This window comes from Telopea speciosissima, chromosome 4 (assembly GCF_018873765.1).
Source record: "Telopea speciosissima isolate NSW1024214 ecotype Mountain lineage chromosome 4, Tspe_v1, whole genome shotgun sequence".
Taxonomy (NCBI): domain Eukaryota; kingdom Viridiplantae; phylum Streptophyta; class Magnoliopsida; order Proteales; family Proteaceae; genus Telopea; species Telopea speciosissima.
The window spans coordinates 64,009,356-64,030,983 of record NC_057919.1 but is presented as its reverse complement, the minus strand read 5'-3'; the positions used below and the strand labels follow the sequence as shown (position 1 = coordinate 64,030,983).

The 21,628-nt window shown below is 37.1% G+C and overlaps 1 protein-coding gene across 1 annotated transcript; it reads right to left on the bottom strand.

The window, feature by feature from the left end:
* Positions 1-18,424: 18,424 nt before the first annotated feature.
* LOC122657571 (pentatricopeptide repeat-containing protein At4g33170-like) lies at positions 18,425-20,255 on the bottom strand. The gene has a single exon (XM_043852314.1). It carries the CDS (start codon positions 20,230-20,232, stop codon positions 18,514-18,516), a length of 1,719 nt encoding a protein of 572 aa, XP_043708249.1. The 5' UTR covers positions 20,233-20,255; the 3' UTR covers positions 18,425-18,513.
* Between the last annotated feature and the right edge of the window lie 1,373 nt (positions 20,256-21,628).

The window sequence follows — 21,628 nt, the reverse complement described above, 5'->3', positions numbered from 1 at the left end:
TACAATCGGGTTGAGTACTAAAGATGTTTTCACTTATCCATGTTGTAACAAGAATACTACTTTTCGTTGGCTTAAATATAAGAGGAAACACTGTTATTTGGACCATCGTCGATTCCTCCCCTAAGGTCACAAATTTCAACGTGATAAAAAGAGTTTCGATGGCTATGAAGAACATGGACTACAACCAAAGCCACTATTGGGTTATGATATTTTAGAGGAGTTGTAAAGTGTTCAATTTCCTTTATTTGGAAAATATATTATTGACATGCATGGGAAGAAGAGGAAGAAGCGAAGTAAGTTAAAACAACCAAAGCTTCCATTTAATTGAAAAAATAAGAGTATATTCTTTGAATTGCCATACTGAAAATCTAATCTAATCCGTCACAATTTAAATGTAATGCATATTGAGAAGAACATATGTGATAGTATCATTCTCACATTGTTGGATCTTAAAAAAAAAAAATAAAAGATAATGTGAAGACACGTTTAGATCTGAGAGAGATCGAAATACGATCAGATCTTCACCCAAAGTTTATTTAAGGGAAGGATAAAATGTTCATATCTCCAGCATGCTACACAATGTTTATTGCTGACAAAGATTTATTTTGTTCAGTTTTAAGGGTTGTAAAAGTTCCAGATGGATTTTGCAGTAATATCTCACGGTGTGTGCAAGAATGTAACATATTATGACTGAAGAGCCATGACTGTCATATCATGATACAACAACTTATTTCGATAGTATTGTGTGGTGTGTTGCCTAAGAATGTTAGCATCGTATTGATAGAGTTATGTGTTTTTTTTTGGGGATTTTTGTGTAGTAAAGTTGGGAAGGAGGACTTTAAGAGGCTTGGTGAAAGGGTTGGTTTAACACTTGGCAAGATGGAAAACCTTTTCCCACCCTCATCCTTTGATATTATGGTTCACCTAAATATTCATTTAGCCCATGAAACTAGCTTGGCTGGTCCAGTATAATACTGTTGGATGTATCCAATAGAGAAGTTAGTGTGAACTTTTTTGGCTTAAATAATGAATTTACTAGTGTAGATTTCATATTATGATCATTAAATACTTGTCATAAATTTGTTTGTGTTTAGGTTCCTTAAGCAACTTAAGGACTATGTGCGCAACCTTAATTAGCCAGAGGGATCAATAGCAGAAGGATACATTGCGGATGAGTGTTTGACATTCTACTCTAGATACTTTGAAGGTGTGCAGACAAGGTCGAATAGATCGATTAGAAATTCAGGTTCAACAGAACTAGAACATCCAATCTCTATATTCTCAAGAATAGGTAGGCTTGTATGAAAGTGTGAAATGTTACGACTAGATATTCAAGAAAGGGACCAAGCTCATTGATACGTGCTAAATAACTATGATTGATTAAATGAATACCAAAAGTAAGTATCACATATCAATGTTGTATTTAAAATATATTTATATTTGATTAAACTTTATATTTTATATGTTTATGAGAAAGTAATAGTTCTTAAAAGAATTATGTACATACTTTTAGACTCCACAAAGAGAAGCTGCAATGATTAATGAGTCGTAAATCATGTCCACATCTTATTTCGACAAGACATACTAAGGAGTTTTCAATTTGGTTCAATGAACATGTAAGTGTAACAATTTCAATTGTTCGGGAGCTAGGTTAAAGCCTAGATCATCTAATATGTGATTTAATATTGTGTCATCAAATTTTGCATCTACGCTAGAATGGGGAGGTGTCTCATCATATCAGATGGCTTGCTCGAGTTCCTAACTTCGATGTGAGAAGTTATAATGAATACATCTATAATGGTATCAAGTTTCGTAGTAAGTCACATGAAAAGCATAGAAAAACTCAAAATAGCGGGGTCCTTATTACAGCAATTTCAGAAGATTACTCCAGTTCGACACCCTATTGAGGGAATTATCATGTATTATGGTTTTTTGAAAAAGTAATTGAATTGGATGGAGGATCTCAGAGTAATATTATTTCATTGTGATTAGGCTGATAACAAAAAGACAGTAGAGGAAGATGAATTGGGCTTTGTACTTGTCAATTTTAACCTTTTATTGTATCGTGGCCGAGATCAGCTTGTCGAACCATTTGTACTTCTATCACAAGCAGAACAAGTGTTTTATATTGTAGATTCTCATAGGCCTAAATAACAAGTTGCCATGAGGTCTAAGATTAGAGTTATTTTTTATATGGGACAGCATGATCCGGGTCATAATGATTCAAATCAGACATATACATAGAGTACATTACAATATACACAAAATGTAGAACATTCAGAGGGTGATGGTGATACCAATCTTAGTTGGGTAAGATCTGATTTGAAAGGTATTATAATTGACACTTGCATCATATTGATCAATGCAATGGAAAGTTCATATGATGATATATCAAATTGATTGAACATTAAAATCAGGGAAGTCGCATATTCTTTGAGGAATAGATGGAAATGTATTGACTTAAATGCAATGCATTCTTTATTCCTTCACTAACATACAAAGTCTAATATAAAAAAAAAAAAAAAACTATATCGAGTTTTAGTCTTTCAGTGACATAAAAAGACTTCAAATTTTTTTACTTGATAGTGGGTCATATTCGTTGCTTACATTTATGTATACTTTACACTAAAAGTCATGTAATTATAAATTAGTTGCTTTCATTAGTTTATACTATTTATATTATGATATGAAAAATTTATCTGATATATGATTTGAGTTTATTGATTTTGCAGGAGTGAAACACATTTGAATAATGAGCTAGGAGAATTGGACTCAGGAGGATAGTGGCGTTACTAGTCCAGGTTAGTCAATTGTAATGTTATTCTTTAAACTTGATATTAAGTATTATTGATACAGATAATTAATTTCTTTTTATCTTTAATCATTTATAGTACGTAGGGGAATAGGAAAGAGGGGAAAAACAAAGGCAAGTGACATTGTAAACTTGGCTGATGGTGAAAAGATTGTTATTAACGTAAATAAGTATGGCCAAACAAATAGTAAAATGACAGCTAAAATGGCCATTTGGATTGGATTAATAGCAAAAACCAAAGATTTGTTCCCATTAACGTACTTTAATTGGCGAAAAGTGCCACAGGTGTACAAAGATGATACATGCACCAAAGTAATGATGTTATTGATATCAGATCCATAATTTGTATGGCTTACATAACAATATAATAATATGATAACCAATATCTTCTTTTTTTTTGTAGGAGAAATTTGACATAGCAGATTCTAGCCAAAGTTGGATTTTAGAGAAACTTTGTAATCGATGGAGGGATTACAAATCTCTTCTAAAATCCAAGCATTATAATAAGTATGAGATGGATTCAGAGCGTATGGCAAACATTGATCTGAAATGTATGTATAAAAAACAACGGGAAACTATGTTCAAGATGTGGGGTGACAAAAAACATTTAGTAAAAATACTTTTCTATGGAATTGAATATAATTTAAATACTTTATACTACATTTACTATTTTTGCAGTTTTAATTGAATGAAATATTCTTGGTAGGAACTATTACAACGAAATAAAGATATTAAGGCCAAACAAATAATGCGTCATAGATATGAAGTACTTATTTTGCAGTATTACATGAGAGGAAGGTAAGTGATTTTGTAGACACTGAATTTTGTCACCCCCCGGCAATGATGACAGCTGGACACGGACAGACATCGATATCTCTCTCAAGAAGGACTCTTGTCCTTACATCTGAACCAAATCACCCTAACATCCCTAAAATGACTTATCAGACCCTTTTACTAAACGCTAAAGGAGGTACTGCTCACCCTCCCCCCACCACGGCGCCATGGGCTCCTTCTCGCGACATCGTGGAGACGTGTACTTGATTTCTACTGCGCCATGAAGGGGTGTGACATCAGCTTGCTGACGTCACCCATGGCGCCGTGGAGGGCTTATCCGGCCAAGGGTGAGGGTCCCCCTCTCTCATTTCTTAAGCTTTTCTCGGGTAAGGAGACCCTCCAGGGCTTGTTTTGCCCTCTTTTCACCCTCTTTTTTTCCGTCTTTTTCTCATGAGTATGTGAGTGAGTGGAGTTCTTCGACCTGGGTAGATCCTTCGGTTATCCATCCAAATATAGAGCGATTATGCTCTTAGGTATTGTTATCCCGTCAGTGTACGGATAATGAAAAACCCCCTTCACAGCCGTTATTCTGTCTGTATACAGATAACGAGAATCTCTTATATAGTCGTTACTCTGCCCGAAGTCTGAGTAGCAAAACTCATCTCGTATAGCCTCATTCTGTCCGACAAAAGAGAGACAAGTCGATCGTCCATCTCTACCTGAGCTGTGGGACATCACATATTTCGCACTCTGTGAGCTTTCATTTATTTTGTGTATTTCTTAACAGGTATCTGTCTCTTTCCTTCTTATTATTTTTGGCATAATGTAGACAATTAAAGTAATTCGTTTTAGTGTACATAGTAAATGATTTTTCTTTCTTTGTCATGATTAGTGCATCATAACTTAGCCTTACATATTAGTATAAGATATATTATTAAGGGAGAATATTCGAAAACCAGCATCTAGTAGAAAGACCGATTTATCCGGACGAGGTGGGTGCCTAACACCTTCCCACCCTCGTAACCTGACTACTTATTTTGAATCTCTGACCAGACCATATGGAATCACGTAGTCCTTTCCGCTAACCCCGGATGGGGCCACACCCATAGGGTCCTAGGCCCTAACCCTAGGTGGCGACTCCATTCCTTTATAAAGCATGATCCCAATCCCCATAATGATATATCGGAACGATACGTCGTTATTCATCCAAGCCAATTCTTGTCGCCAAGAGGCTGAGGAACCCTCGTCCCGAGGACCACGGTACTTACAGATTTATTTTACATTAATATTTCTTTCATTGAAGTTGGCTTTCTCTTAGTACCAACATTTTCTGATATTTCTTTCTATTTTTTTAGTTTAAGAAAAATGGGCATGCATAACATTTATCTCCTTCTCGTATTGAGATGTTCAAATTCACGCATAAGTCTAGGAAGACTAACGATTTCATAGACCCTGAATCAACAAGGATAATGGTTTACATTTCAACCTAGTTATTTCTATTAACCATGATGTTTTGTTTTCCTTAAATACCGTAAATTAATGTATTCCCTTAAAGTGTTCTTGTTCAATGTAACTTGCAGAAACAAATAAACGAAAACCTCAGTAAGAGAAGCGAAGAAGATCAACGAAACAAGGATGTCTGGGAAGAAGTCTTCAAAGGTACTACTGGACTGGATTCTCCTAGGAGAGTGCGCTTGTGGGGTGCTAGAGTAACCCCAACAAAGATGTGGGGCAAAGAGGCAATGCACGCTCAACAGAATGCATCTCAGATTGCAGACCTAAGAAAGCAAAATGACACGTTGATCGAGATTGTCTCTCAACAGGGAGAGGAAATATCTCAGTGGAAGCAGAGAACAGCTGAACAACATGCAAGGATGGCTGACCAGGATGCAAAGTTGGCTAAATTTGGGACCTAGATGCGTGCATTTAAGGAATTCATGTCTTCAACACAGTCTTCCCAATGATAGGTATAATACACTCTAACGCCATTTGTTATTTCTCTCCTGCATACAGGGCTTACCATGGTTGCTTTCATTATGAAAAGAGAAACCGCATTTCCAGGATGTTTTAGCAACTGCACCTATACCTGTATAGATTTGTCAATTTAGAATTTTTTCCCAAGCACCTTTTTGATGCTCTTATCTATATCCCCTTGTGTTGGTGTGGCATAGATAATTCGTGCCAACATGACGTAAAGGATCTTCTTTTAGGGGTTATAGACCAATTCCATCTATTCCCAAATAGTATTTGACCATATAGAATAACAACTGCTTGAGTTGCATTTGATACTGTACACAAGTATTGTCCCAACTTGCTAAGCATGAGCATTCATACCTTAGCTATGTGAATCTTTGAGTGTGCTTTGAGTGGTTCATGATATGAGTACTGAAATGTGCCTTTTTTTTTCTTTTTATGGAGAACCTAATAAAATGCATACCCAGTACGTGAGGCTTCTGCCACTGCAAGGTCTAGGGAGGATCATAATGTATGTAGTCTTTTAGCTTATTCGAACCCACTACCACTAGGTCATCATGGAGTATCATTACTGCTATGAAGAACCTAATATGTCTAAGAAATTGAATATGAATCAAGCTGCCACATCGTAACTAAGTACCTTGATTTTGTTTCAAGGGAGAGGATTCTCTTAACTGGTAGGTTGCCAGTCAATGGGGAGCATTGAAGGCGTAGAGAATTTGAAAGGAGAAAAGAAACACTAGTTAGGAATTTGAGCATTTCTTCAATTGTTGGACTGTAGCAAGTATTGACTGTTTTTCTAATGGTGAAAATTTTTCTGTCATCCATAGGTCGGTACAGCTAGTTAGTAGTAGCTTCCATCAACTTAAATGAGTTATAATTCTCATATTTATCAAGTAGGTTAAACAAGCACAGTCAATGTTTCTGTCTCTGTCCAATGGTTGTCCATGCATCATTGCATTGCTTTGTTAGTTGTTACATAAACTGCACAAGTAGAATTGTTGTTGTGGATTCTATCATATTGCAAGTGCATGGTGAGTTGTTGCTCTCATAAGGATACTTGTCCTTTGCTGGGACAGATTACAGCACTGTATGTAAAATGGTTTTATGATGACTAAGATTGGTCTCCCTTGGGCATTTCTCCATCAGAAGAACATGTGCTCGATCTGTGTGATCTTTTTCTTATTTTTTCTCCTTTATTTTCTGTTAATATAAAGATGGAATGTTTATGTTGCAATTTCAGTGCCCCCTGGGCTATAGATTATTACTCTGTATTGCCATTTTTTCTTTCTTTTAAGTTTTAATGGTGATGATGTAATAACAATGAGCCATACCGTGATTAAATGATAACTAAGGGCATTGTTTGTTCAGGATTGCCACTTGTAAGTTGGCTGAAGCCAATATGGATCAATTAGAATTGTTTAGTCCTGCATAGGCCTAAATGAACTATTCGAGTTTTGGAAGATTTTAATTTTTTTAGTCTTGGGTTGGCCATATGAACTACTTGCATTTTGGAAGGAGAAATAACATTTTTCATTCAGCAGAAAGCTGCTCTGGGGTTTTTTTTAGTTTTTAGATATATAGTTTGTGTTGGGGTAGATATGTTAAATCAGCAAGGCAAGTTTATTTCTGCTATGTGTTCAGTACTCTGAATGCAGTACACTAACCTTTTGAACAATGCCAATAGTCAAATGACTTTATGATCGACCTCTAATATCATGGCATCAAATGGAAACCTTTTAGTTGTTGCTCTTAATTGATACATCATACATGTCATGCAATTACATATTTTTTTAGGCTGCCTTTCAAAGCATAGAAATACCAAGGACAGGGTGGTGAACCCTATCAAACTTGGTAATTCTTTACTCATTCTATTCTTGTTCAGATTCCTTGGGTTTGAATTTGCAGCTATATTTGGATATATTTTGAAAGCCATTAATTTGTTTTCAAAACCAGGCCCTGAGGGAATTTTTCTTTCTTTCTTTTTTTTTTTTTTGCAGTAATTAGAAGAGCTCCTCATGAATTCACAGACAACATGCTTGGAGGTATGTTGCATGTGTGTGTGTGTGTGTGTGTGTGTCTCCAAACCAACCATTTAGAGTAGTTACTAACTACTATGGTTGTATGAATGTGAGTTGGTTTTGAAATTCTGTTTTCGATTGAGAGGGTTAGTGATGGGGTGGGTGTATTATTCCTCTAAAAGTTTGTAAGTTTTATTTAGTTGAAACCCTACCATGAACCTTGAATCTGAAAATAGTTATGCTGTTAATCTGAGAAAACATGTTATTCACCATTGAGGTTTGCATAATCCAATTGTTGTGCTGGTAGGAGCTCAACTCTTGTATCCTAGAGATGCTACCTTCATAGCCATTTAGCTCCACATCCAATATGCACAATATCCATTTTATCAATGAGAAAAACTGAACCACGTTTTTCATGTTTCTATATACTTCCAGCTAGCTGTGGCCCCTACTGTATTGTTGAAATCCTTTTTGTTTTCTTTTTCTTTAACTTTTGGGTGCTTATGAAAACATGATTTTTTATGTTTCATGGAAGTGTTAAGAGAATGATTATCAAGCTCAACCATTATGAAATTTGAGATTGCCAAGTTTTCATTTCTAGAATCCAAAAGCTAAGTGAAACTTTTAGTGGGCAAGAAGGTCCAAAAAATCCTGTTTGCAGAGGTAGTCAAGGAGGTTGTGGAGCTCCTTACCAAGGACAGCATGGTAGGCTCTTTGGGAAATCTCTACAACAGTGTAGAAAACCTAAGTGAAGCCTACATAGAACCAAACCAAAGCAAGCTTTCCCTCCTAGAACCCAAACTCCCTGTTTGTGCTTCCCAAGTTCCTCTCCTTTCGTCCAATCCAACCGCACCTACTCCTGATAAAGGCACTGTATATTTCTATACTGTCTAGAGATCGATGTTAATCAAATCACTTTGGTTTTCTTGTTGTACATATCTCTCTTTTTTTCTTCTTCCATGCAACTCTTTTTACTTACCAACAATACAATAAGACATATATAATGCTTGTTTATTTATTTCAATAATATTTTTATAATCATAGTTCATAAACTAGGAGGAACTTGTATGCAATCTGCTTGTCTATGTTTCCCTCAAGTGCAATGAAGTTAGAAGATATAAAGTTCCGATTATGAAATTTGAAAGGATGATGAAATTGGAAGGACTTGTAAAAGATTATGATGTTCCTTTGGCAATGTGGAGCTAGAGCAACGGTGGTGAAGTTTTTTTGTTGGTGTTTTGTTTAACTATGTCAAAGATAGAAACTTTTTTGGTCAAACTGATCTTCTTTCTCTTTGGGTTTTTTCTTGGCATTTTTGGTTAACAACATTAGTGGAGATCTTCAATGAATGTTATGATAATTGTGACACTTTCTAAATTCTAAAGGAAAACAATGGATTAAAGTAATGTTTATATGGATTTTAGTTAATAGTTTTTTTATGAAATGAATATTATATATGGATGTAAATTACTGGTAAAAAGTTTTGCTGAAATACAAACAATGATTCCCAACACCTCAAAAAAAATAAATAAAATAAAATATATATATATATAAAGATTTTTGGCGACGATTTAATATAATCATTATCTAAATGTAATTTTCACGATGGAAATAAGCAATTGTAATCTAATATATACATTTATAGAGAATTCATCGATGAAAATGTATTTCTATGACAAAAATACAAAACATCGGTTAAAATACGAATTTATAGTGACGGATATCAACTGTCGGAAAAAATGTATTATCTACGACGGATCTTTAAAAGTGTTGCCTAATATATAACCCTATAGTGACAGAATAAACCGTCGTTAAAAATACTACGACGAAGAAAGAAAAAAACTGTCATCAAAAATACTTTTGCGACGGTTACATCTACGGTAGCATTATATTTTTTACGACGGTTTTTTACCGTCGTTGAAAAAAGGATTTCTTGTAGTGCCACTTGATTTGTTCTCGAGAATACCCTTAAAAAGGAACCTTTCCTTTCTTCAGTAACACTCAAAAAGCATAGAAATGCCATTCTTATGATACTCAGGAAATCCAAATAGAGATTGATCATAATATACATGAATTTGAATCTTTCCAATACCATATCCAGGTAGGATCAAAGTAACATATTGAAGAAATTTAGATTTAGTTCATTTTTTTTTTGCCTATAAATGCTTTCTATTGGATTAGTGTGACAAGGGTGATGTATAGAAAGCTTCAAAATATTTCCTCCATTTAATCTTCTCGATTTCAACTGCCTCAGAAGGTGTTCTTAGAGGTAAACTACATCGAAATGACATTTCACATCTTCGCATACTGAACAAAATACAATTGCATTTGTTTTTCTATTGAATAGTTAGATGCATGAGATATATATTGTCTCTGATAAGGTATATGTTGTGCAAAGCTTCTCAATTAGATCCTCATAATGTCTACTTATCAGTATCAATCCCACTACTCTAAAAAAAGATCTTGATAAAGGAGGATACCAATTTACTCTAAAACTGGCAAAGGTTTGGTACTTTTTCTCATGACACTAAGTTTTGCCAACTGTTGATTGGTGCTTGCATAATGAATGCACTTATAGTACCTAATATTTGTTACATCCTTTGTTCATCATTTTTCATATGCAATTTGTTAGAGAGTATACACCTGACAAGTCTAGAGATTAATCATTCACTTGGCATTGAACATGTTACAAAGTGCAAGATTCTGAAACCAAATATTATCTATGAGTCCAAAGTTAGACTTGTTCAAGATACATACTATATGACTCAAGTGTTAGATAGATTGTAATAAGATGAGAGATTAAATAAATATTATATTATTTGGGTAAAGTGCTTTAGTCCCACATCGAAAAACTACAAGAGTTATAAATGGTATTTATTATATTACCTTCTTTAGCTCTTGATTTAAACCGAAAAAGGGAGACATTCTATGGTGTAAATGCGAGGACGGCGTAGCCGTCTGCGCACGCACGCGCGGCGTAGGCAGTGGGCTGTAGAGGCGTTAGTAACGTACACACGCACTTAACACTTGACACACTTGCATCGCGTTTCAAACGATCTGATCTGGTACGTTGATTTAATGATGTGATCAGATCCATCGGATTAGAAAACTCCTACGGTCATATTTGATATGGTATAACAGTTGTGAACAGCTTCATCTCAGATTTAATCTGGACCGTTAGATCGGATGGCAATCGATCTAATGGTCTAAATACAAAATTAACAAAGATGCCTGTTCAGAAGAAGTGCTTCACTTCTATAAAATAGAAGTGCAGTGTTCAAAGGAAATATCTCTCTCTTGCAATTAGTGTCTCTCAAAGGAATTTTCTGTTTCGTCCTTATTGCTTTGTTGAATCCTGAAAGTCAAATTTGTTGTGTGGGGGCAAATATCTCCTTTTAGATAGCTAGTACGCGTTCAAAGCATATTACAATTTCCTTCTCTATTTGATTTTTCCCAACATGAAGTCTAACTAAATGGTTTACAGAAACAGAGAACTAGAAAGTACACATAATGGAAGAGTCTCCCTTCAACTTGGCATTGTCAGCTTATCCTTTTTTTTTTTTTTAATTGCAGCCCACCCTTTTTTAAGATTTAACATGACAATTTATGGAGAACATAAGTTGTGAAATGACCAACAGAATTATGTACACTAGAAAGAGATTCCATCACTTCCATATTGGGATCTCAACCCTGCATCTAGAATCATCTCCAAAAAGAAAAAGAATCTTTAAGTATTTATCAAGATTTCAAAACAAGAGATCCATAAGAATGGCAGCCAGCAAGAGGTCCAAAATAAATGAAGAGATTTTCTCTTCTTTTCTTTTTCTTTTTAATTCGAGAATGGAAACCAAACAGCTGAAGTACAGTTCACCAAGAAAATAAATCCAATTACCACAAGAATGTCCTGAGTCTGAATTTACCTTGAAAGTGAAAAGCTCTTTCACATTGCTCAAACATTTTACCTAGGTTCTTTGACAATATTTTTGTTAGGAGCTAGAATTTAGGGAACTAAATCATCGCCAAGAAAAAACGGATACACACCTAAGCAAGAAACTTGTACATTTTCTGTAATAGAGAGCCAAGAGTTAGTACTAAAGATGTTCCAAGAAAGGGCCCAGACAGGCCTGAACCGATGACCTCTTGATCTGCAGTTGAATGCTCTACCACTTAACTATGGATAGTTGGATACAAAACGAATGCATTTACGACAATTTTATCATGCATATGAAAACCAACAAATGCACTAGTGAAAAGGAATGATGTTTTAAAAGTTAGAAGCGTTAAGACGATAGTGAGAAGGCAGGAAATGACTTGGATTGGAGCCATGAACACAGACAATAGTGTTCATGATTAACAATATAGTCTTGCATAGATTGACTGGAGCCACATGTTCATGAAGTTGACATCAAGTAGTTCACTAAGACAAATGATTGAACACACTAAACTCAATGTGAGCTCAAGGAGTCGCATAAGTGACAAAGTAGGCCTTAATGCCCAAGTATCCAGACCTACAAGATGAAGGAAACATACCTGGATAAGGAAAAGATACCTGTAACATGGCAAATATACCTGGAATATGGTTGTCACTTTCGGGCCTTGTATTCACCCAGGCATTCCTTAGGCATCAAGATGCAGATTCAAGATTCAGGTTGCAGTACAGCAGGAAGAAAACCAGAACTTTGTTTAAAGTTCTTGGTTGGACCTGGTTTAGATCAGCTTTCTGGTTCAGTTTTCCAGAATTGGTTCAGACCTGGTTCCTCAAGTTTGAAAAATTATCTTAAGGGTTCCTTTTTAGCCAGTTCTTTTCTAAGGTGGAAATATTTCCAACTGTAACTGTGGCCAGTTCTCTCATCCCAACTCCCATACTCTTACCGCTAGGCCCCAATCTCACCTCATCCCACCTCCGCCTCCACCTCTGCCCTCACTTCCGCTAGCACGGTAGCACCTTCACCACCACCCACACCATATTTTCGACCATGTTAGATCATCGATGCATTAAAAGTGAAGATAGTAAAGTACTAGTAAGGGATGAAGATATTAAGAAGAGATAGAAAGATTATTTCTATAGCCTACTAAATGAAGCCATTTCGAGTAATAGAATCCCGGAAGACTGCATACCCATCAAGACACAACATGTCGAAGATATATATATATATACGAAAAATTAGGGTTTCTGAAGTAAAGAAGCATTAAGGAGGATGAAAGTAGGCAAGACACCAGATCCAGATGGGGTCCCAATAGAAGTGTGGAAGAACTAAGGAATCTATGATTTATCTTAGCTAACCATGTTTAATAATATTATGAGCACAAAGAAAATGCCAGATGAATGGAGGAGATTCCGATTTATAAAAAATAAAGGTATAAAACTCATGAGCCATGCTATATTACTATGAAATTATCGGAGAGAGTTATGGAAATTCACTTGAGACAATAAACTACTATTACGGAAAATCAATTTGGTTTTATGCCAAGAAGACTACAACAAAATCTGGCTTTAGAGGCATTCGTGAAACGCCTCTAATTCTCTCAAGGGAGTTCTCTACAAATGCCGCATAAACACCTCCATATGTCATGTCACAAATCAAAAGAGGAATTTCAAGCAAATGCCCATGTTTGGGTCCTTCAGAGACGATTTTTAGGCATTTGTGAAATGCCTCTGAAGTGTTTCCCTACCACTGCTAATTCTGAATTGAGTAACAAAACAAAACTTTTAGAGATGGTTTATGTTAATATTAGAGGCAGTTTGCAAGTGCCTCTAAAGCTTTTTCTCTTATCTTTTTGGGGCGGTTGATTTCTGCCACTAAAAGATATTAAATTGTTTTTTGTTTCCCAATTTTTTGTTCTTTTTCCCTTGTTCCATGTAAGACTACATAAAAACTTTAAACTTACACCCAGAGTTTTTTCATTTCAATCCAAAATAAACTATACAACCAAATGTTTACAATTTTCAAAAAAATGATCATAATTGTAAATGTATCTAGAATATCCTTGTACAAGGTTTCCTAAAAAAGAAACAAAATCCATCTCTCAACTTTGAATGATGATTGGTTGTTGTTGCTCCCATGACAAGCTCAATGATCCCATATTGAACAATGAGCTCTAAAATCCAAATCTCAATATTGTCCATTTTAATGGATCGGGTCTCTACATGTACTTGTAAAGTCTAGGTCAATAATCATTAAAACCATGAACAATGGCCTACTGTCTTCAACATGGAGGCCTGACAAATGGTTTGCATCGGTTAAGTTTCAAATTTCATACTCAAATTTAGTTATATAAATGCCCACGTGCTGAATAACCAAGAGGAAAGGATCTCAATCAATAGAAACTCACCTACAACCTGATCTTCTTCATTCACAGTAGGGATTCTGTGGATCTTCACCTTGAGCATCACTCTGCAGCATCTGCAGATGTAGCAAGAAAAACTTTCTCATTTAGTCCTTTCGATAACAAGGGAATATGCTTTCATCCATTTATCTTATGCACACACACAAACATTACCAAGAGCTGTCTTGTTAGGCAGTGAGTTATGACAGAAGATGACATGAGCTCACCCACCTTTGACATCAATTGCAACAAACAACAACAACAACAACTCAGCCTTATCCCAACTAAATGGGGTCGGCTACATGGATCCTTAGAGGGCTAGGGCCTCCCCACGATTTACATTTGAACGGAATTGGCTTTTGCCCTTTGTTCTGTGAGATTCAGAGAAACAGTTTGCTGTGAGATGCAGTGAAGCCTTAGTGGGATTCCATGTCTGGATTCAGGTGGGATTCCTGAATCACTTATCACTTTCTCTTCTTCCTTCTCTCTTCTTTCTTCCATCGAATCAGGTCAGGAGAAGGAGATGCAGTGAGGCCTGGGTGGAATTCAGCGCATGCTTTTCTCTGCTTGTTTAATACTATTTGCTAGATAATATTCTATCAGTCATCTCCTTCTCCAGAGTTCCACTTCTAGTTCTCATTCTGTTTCTGTTTTCTAAAACTCATCTTTACATTAATTTCATAGTCATATTTCAAGTCTGATTTCTTAAAATCTCTTAATCTTGAATTAATTTGTGAAATCTGGTGTCAGATTAATATTCTCTTGTTTCTGCTGAGTCTCTGCTGCTGTTTATCCATTGTTCTATTCCCATTAATTGCTATTCTAAATCTTCTAGACTAAACCATTGAATTCTAGTTCTTGAGCTATCCTATCTTAAGTACGTTCCTCAATAGTTTGAAATCAGACCATTGGATTATCTTGACGTTTTACCATTCTGCTCTCCTAAGTAAACTGAGGACTCGACCGGCATGTTGGCCAGATCAGACCCACTAATATTCTTATATTTGACTTCTCTTAATTCTGGTTCATAGTTCCTAACCTGCGGTTCTGGAAATTCCCTGAGTTTCTGAAGCCTAATAACCCTAGGTGGCTAGGCTTGGCTAACCCTGGCACTATAACAACTGTTGAAGTATATCGACCATGTAAGGAATCTTGATTAGAATAGTCCAGTCTAATCGACATCCCCTATATTGTCACTTTTATTATTTATTATTGGTGGTTTGTAATTAGGATTAGGTGAAGTTTCTATTTTCCTATTTTGTCTACGATAGTGGATCCTGACACGATTAGGAGTCCTCTTGTAATCTAAACATATAAATAAAGGCTGTGAGGGGGGACTGATTAATTCGACTGTCCCTGCTCCTCTTCTCCATCTCTTCTCTTCATCTTCTCGGTTCTGGTGTTCTAAGGTTCTGTTCTGCTACATGGTATCAGAGCACAACCATTAGGTTGTTTGTGATCTGCAATTCTGGTTTGAGAGTCTACAAAGCTTATTCTTCTTCAAAGGGTGCAGCACCCTATGCTGCACATTGCTGAGAATTAAACCCTAGATGAAGTTTTCAATTGAAAACTAGGGTTTTACTGCTACTGCTTACCAGAAGTGAGGGATCGAGTGGAGAATCTCATATTGAAGCTGCTGTTAATGCTTGAAGATTACTTCTACTTCGGATCCAATCATTGGATCACTATTATTTTTTAAGACAGCAGATTCAATCTACGTTGTTTTTTTTTTGTAAATAATTTTCTTCTACTTCTTGCGATTCCTCAGTGAGGGATTATTACCTAGGTATTCTCTCCAATCAATTCAATTACTGTGAATGTCTCTTAATAACTCTGATCTTAAACTCATCAAATGCTTCTCATATTGAGACATCACTTTATGAAAAGGTTCCTTTTCTGTTACAAAAGATGTACAAATACTGATGGCTAACAAATAGGATAAACCAATTATATTATGTAACAAAGCATATTTTTATTTTTCTGAGGAATATTTGATAAAGGTTCAGATAAAACATTTTGGAAATTTTCATTTTTCGGAATTAGTCCTTCAGCTATTCTCTTGAAATTTTTACTACCACAAGGTTTCTACTAACTGGTTTACTAAGAACTAGGAGTAAGTACTGCTTGTCTGAAGTCTAGAGTACAAAAACTTCAAAAAACATTTTAATATTGAAGAAAAATATACTTAGAAAAATGAATGCAGGATCGAAGTACCTGTAATAACTCTCTTGGAAAATATTACTGAAAGAACTGAGAAATTTGAAAAAAAAAAAAAAAAAAAGAGAGGACAAATCTTAAGAACATCTTTTTAATGTGAGGAATACTGACAAAAAAGTAGTTTGTGGGAGGGAAGTAAACAAGATTTATTGAACAGGCTGAATGGTGCTTTGAATGTCCCTGAATAGGCGCATCCTTTCCTGCCATAGAGCAAAAGACAAGGGTACAAGCTCCTTCTCTTCGATAAGAATAGGGACTTGAAATGATACAAATTCCTTTTCATTCTGTTGTGCTCAGCAAAGGAACTGCCTAAGCATACTTTTTCGGATCCAAACTTCTTTGTTCTTTCTATAGTAGGTTTAGAGGTGACAAAAAAATGGAACCATAAAAGACTTGAATAAGAAATAACGCAAAGATAATTTACAGCTTTTAAGAATTAAGAAGAACTGAAAACCACTCTTCATGGATTAAAGAAAGCAAAGAAGTATTTCCAAGTTTACAAAACAAATGTGGAGAAGAAACCTCTCTTCCAATAGCTTTAGCATTGGTATCAAGATTGATGTTGCCTCTCACTGATTTGGTAAGAAATTATTCTAGTTCTGTCAGTCCGCTCAAAAGATATGAATTCACTTCCCAAAGATGCTGACTCTTTCAAATTTCAACAAACTGGGAGCGAGGGTCCATTTTGTTTTGTAAATATTAGGAAATATTTCTAGTTTTGCAATATCAACCAAATTGAGATGTCAAATTAGTGTACACTTTTGTAATGTGTGGGCATTGCCTAACATCTAAAAGTTTGAGCACATCTCTAAACTTCTTGTAGCACTTCATGCATATGTCAGGCGTGAAGAGAGGGGTGGTGAATTGAAAGGACGAAACACAGTTTACTATCTGATTTTGTTCCTTTATAGAGCAAAAGCCCAACGAAATATCGCCTTAAACCTTTTCATTTGTTTACTTGTCTGCAATAGAAATAGATAGGCCTGCAGCATAATGCAGAAGGTTGAACTCTCATGCAACTAACAAGTAACATAAGAACAATACAAAAGGACACATTAAATTGCACTATAAAGATTTTATCTCATTTAGCATAACCAATTCTAGAATTCTGAAATGAGTTCCAGGGGGTTGGGGGGAGGAGGCAGTGAATGTCAATCAGGAAACAGTATTCATATGATTTAATAAGTAAAGACCCATTAATTCAGCAAGCAGTGGCATATACGAGAACCCAGAAATATTCAGACTAAGTTGAAAAAATAAAAATTCTTCCCTTGGAGAACACATAGTGATGCATAGCAAATAGAGAAACAATATAGGGCTTACCTTATCAACTTTAATTCCAACAAGCATCTTTATGCAATCCTGATTAGTGGAGTAAAGTTCAATCTCCTTCGCCCATAAATCTGACAAGTTTGTAAAGGTTTCTCGCCATGTGACATCATACACTAAAATGAAAAGCGAATTATGAATTAGTTAATTTTAATCCAGGAAAGAAAAGGGCAGCCATGATTATAGAGACTTTGGTTAAGTAAAGAAGGTCACACATAATACAACAGAAACCTATGTACATTTCAAGTAACAATAGTTTGCTACTTCAATCGGTTCGATTGTCTAACCACAAAAGTCTAGTTTAGCTATCAGAAATTTCTTTCCAGCCTTTGCAGAATTGCTTCTAGACTTGCTATCAGATATTTTGATGTTTAAGAGAGCATCAGCGCCCCATCCCCCACCCCAACACACGTCACACAAAGCCAAAAAAACCAATACTTGAGATTGAACATGTTATAAAAAAGTGTCAAGATCATTACTTATAAACCAGCAATTGGACATGTTGTTCAGCAGTTGTCAAAGAGAGGACCAGGCAATGGAAATGACCAAAATTTAACAACATAATTCTAATCAAGCATAAAACTAGAGAAATAAGATTTGTCTATGCAGAATGACAAAATGATTTCACGTTTGTTAATGTCCTGAACCTTTCCTGTCCAGCTGCAATTCTCAACACTTTATGGATAACAAAAAGAACCAAAGGTCTAACTTACAAAAAGAATTGAGTATGAATTGGTTTTATAAATGAACCAACATCCAATGAAGCAAGTAGCTATCTAAATTAAACGGAAGGATTTGCAACCTACTCATCTGCAAACACCTCAATGGCTCTGGATTCATCTATTAATGGGTCTGGAAGCAAGCCTTCGAGTTTCTTCACACTTTAAAGTGCTACTATTTGATCTGATGAGAACCGTTTATGGTGACTAGTCATCATATTACCTCCCTCAGTGAAAAGGTGTTTATTCTAGTTCAACTTCTAACTTCATTGATGGCTTTTCTCTTTGGCACTTTTTCAATGAGATGTGAGTGCCTAGTTTTTCTCTGTGATATTTCAAATTACCAGTAGTCTCCACAGGCACAAATTCCATTTACAAATTTATGATATCTGTTGACATCCCGAACTACAATCTCCCTTTCTATCACCCTACTTAAATACTTGAAAGCCTCATGACAATCTCGACAGATCCTTAAATTCTTCACCACCCTCACAGGCTTCCCTGGTGGAGCAGCTCCACTAATCAATGCAAATGCCACGGCCAACTTCTCACTATGATACCAAAGTGCCTCTTTCTTCTCAGCTGCTTCAACCTCATGCAACATTGCATCGGACACCTCCACATACCCCAATGTTTTAATCTCCTCCATCAAATCTGTAAGCTTGGCGTATATCTCCATTGTCCTCTCATGCCTCCTATCACCCGCTAAGAACACATGAACTTCGCCACGCACTTCAATCCAGCTCTGCCCACTTTCCTTCCTCACCCTCCTAACTTTCATCTGCTTCCTCACTTGTGCGACCTCCTCCCATCTCCCTGCAGTAGCATGCACATTTGCAAGAATCGCATATGCTGAGTCATCTTGTGAGTCAAGCTCCAATAATCGCTGGCCTACCACCCAAGCCATGTCAGCTGCACCATGAATTGCACAAGCTGATAACAGCGTCCGCCAAACTGCAGCATCAGGCTCAAATGGCATTGTCATGGCAAGGTGTTTGGCCTCCTCTAGCTGGCCTGCACGGGCCATTGCACCTACTACACATGTATAATGCTCGATCCCTGGTTCCAATTCATAATCCGATTTCATAGAATTCAGCCATTTTTGCACTTCAGGCAACGAACCGGCATTGCTGCATGCCGTAAGGATGGCAAGAAAACTATAATCATCAGCAACAAACCCGTGATCCACCATCCTGGAAAACAACTCAAGCACCGATTGCTTATCCCCCTGCTGTGCATAACCAGACATCATTGCATTCCACCCAACGATATTCACATCAGGCAACAACGCACTAAAGACATGATGCGCATCCAAAACAAGACCCGATTTTCCATACCCATCAACCAAGGCAGTCCCGACAACAACATTCAAATCAAGCCCAATAACAACCGCATGAGCATGAATTATCCTGCATTGTTCAAGTGCAGCAACCTCTGACGCAGCACGTAGAGCACCTGACACACTATACATGGTGGACCCAATACCAACAGATCTCATATCAGTAAAGAGGGATAACGCATCTGTGGATCGAGAATTCTGTGCAAGGCCAACGATGATGGCCGCATAACAAACTTCATCTCTCAAAGGGATTTCATCGAACACCTTTCTTGCTTCTACAGGGAGACGACACCGGGAGTACAAATGGACGAGGGCAGAGCCGGAGAAGGGAAGGTGAGCAAGGGAGAGTTTGAGGGAGAGGGAGTGTAGCTGGAGGCCGAAGGAGATTTGAGGGAGTGAGGCACAGGTCTTGAAGAGGGAAGCCAACGTGCGCTGGTTGGGTAGTGTAGGGTGGCGAAGCATAGAGATGAAATGGTGGAGAGAGAGGTGGGTTTTGGCATGGGCAGAGATAAGGGCCGTCCATGAGACGACGTTGGGTGATGGGATTTGGTGGAAGAGACGAACGGCGTCGGAGAGGAGGTTTGATTGGGAGTAGAGGGTGATGAGGTTGTTCAAAACTGAGGTTGGGTCCCTGATGGCAGTTTTAATGGCGTGTCCGTGGATATGGCGTGGATACACGGTGGCGCATTTTGGTTCAGGCACTTTGTCTCCCTCGCGCATGTTAAGAGTGGGAGTAGCAGGAGATGATGATTGCTTCAATTGTTTTGAATCAATTGAAGTATTCCAATTGAGCGCATTTGCATAGAAATCCATTCCTAGCCTCATCTTCTTCTCTGTGCATGTCATCTAGACAGGGTATTTCGTAAAGGCAACAAAAATTTGCTCTTCAGACCAGCCCAAATACTTCAACAATTGTTGTTTGCCTCCCAAGTAGATTATCTCATCAAAACCAAGGTGTGAATTCAATCTTACACAAAAGAGGAGAAACCCAAGATAGTGCACAGCAGCACCTTGGGATGGATAGCTCAACATCCCCCAGAATCCGGGGAGAAAAAAATCCGGAATAACGAGATTATCTCTAGCGTTTAACAAGGAATCCACAAGATCTTGTGCATAAGGGATCTCTTTCATATTTGGATGGATCCCTTTCTTCCACCATTTCTGAGATATTCCAATGGAACGACCCGTCTGCAATGTAGCCAAAATTACCAATTAGTATAGGCTATTAAAGATCGAATTCAGAAAAGAAAGGGGCAGAGATGGAAGGAGATTAACAAACCTGCTCAGAAGAAGCTTGAAGGACAATCCTTTGTCCATGGAAGAGGGTATCTGAAGAAGATTGCAGGGTTGGGAAGGGGTTCTGAGAAGAAGGGAAATGAAGAGAAAAAAAAATTCTCCTGGGAGAAGCGAAGCTGAAACTCAGACTGCAAAAAATTACTCCTAATGAACTATGCAACTTTCGCTATACAGCTGTGAAACAAGAAGTCGTTGAGATTTTTCCAGCCATCTTGCCTTCTTTTTTGACCTCCCCAAAGTCCCTGGCAAAGCTTCCTTGACTACCCATGCGTCCGGCTTTAGATCACTTCCTTCTCATGGATAGAGAAAGAAGTGAAATTAATTGCTGGAGCACTGAAGAGAGAGAGAGAGCACCGGAGGAGAGTAGCAGCGGCGACAGGAGATGCAAGGGTGGAGGGTGGAGGGTCGAGGGGTCGAGGAGATAGCAGGGGTAGTTTGGTCTCTTTCTTTTTTAATGTATTAACTATTAAGGTATAAAGGGTATTTTAGTAACTTCAGGTTTCTTTAGGTAACGGTGAGTTAACTCGGTGGACTGACTCAGAAGGTTTTGAAGATTAAGGGGTGTAAAAAGTAAAAACGGGTCATAGTTGAGGGGTGTCCCTATATCCCCTAAAATGAATGACAGAAGATACTTGGCCATCCTCTCCCGAGAAAATTATCACCTCAATTTACCTGCCCCTCAATTTCCTCAATTCTATCTAATAGGGAATGAAATGACCATCCTACCCCTTTTCTGAACACACTGTCTGGTGGGGTCCATTTCCCTCTATTATAAGGAATTGAGGAAATTGACGGGCAGGCAAATTGAGGGGATAAAGAT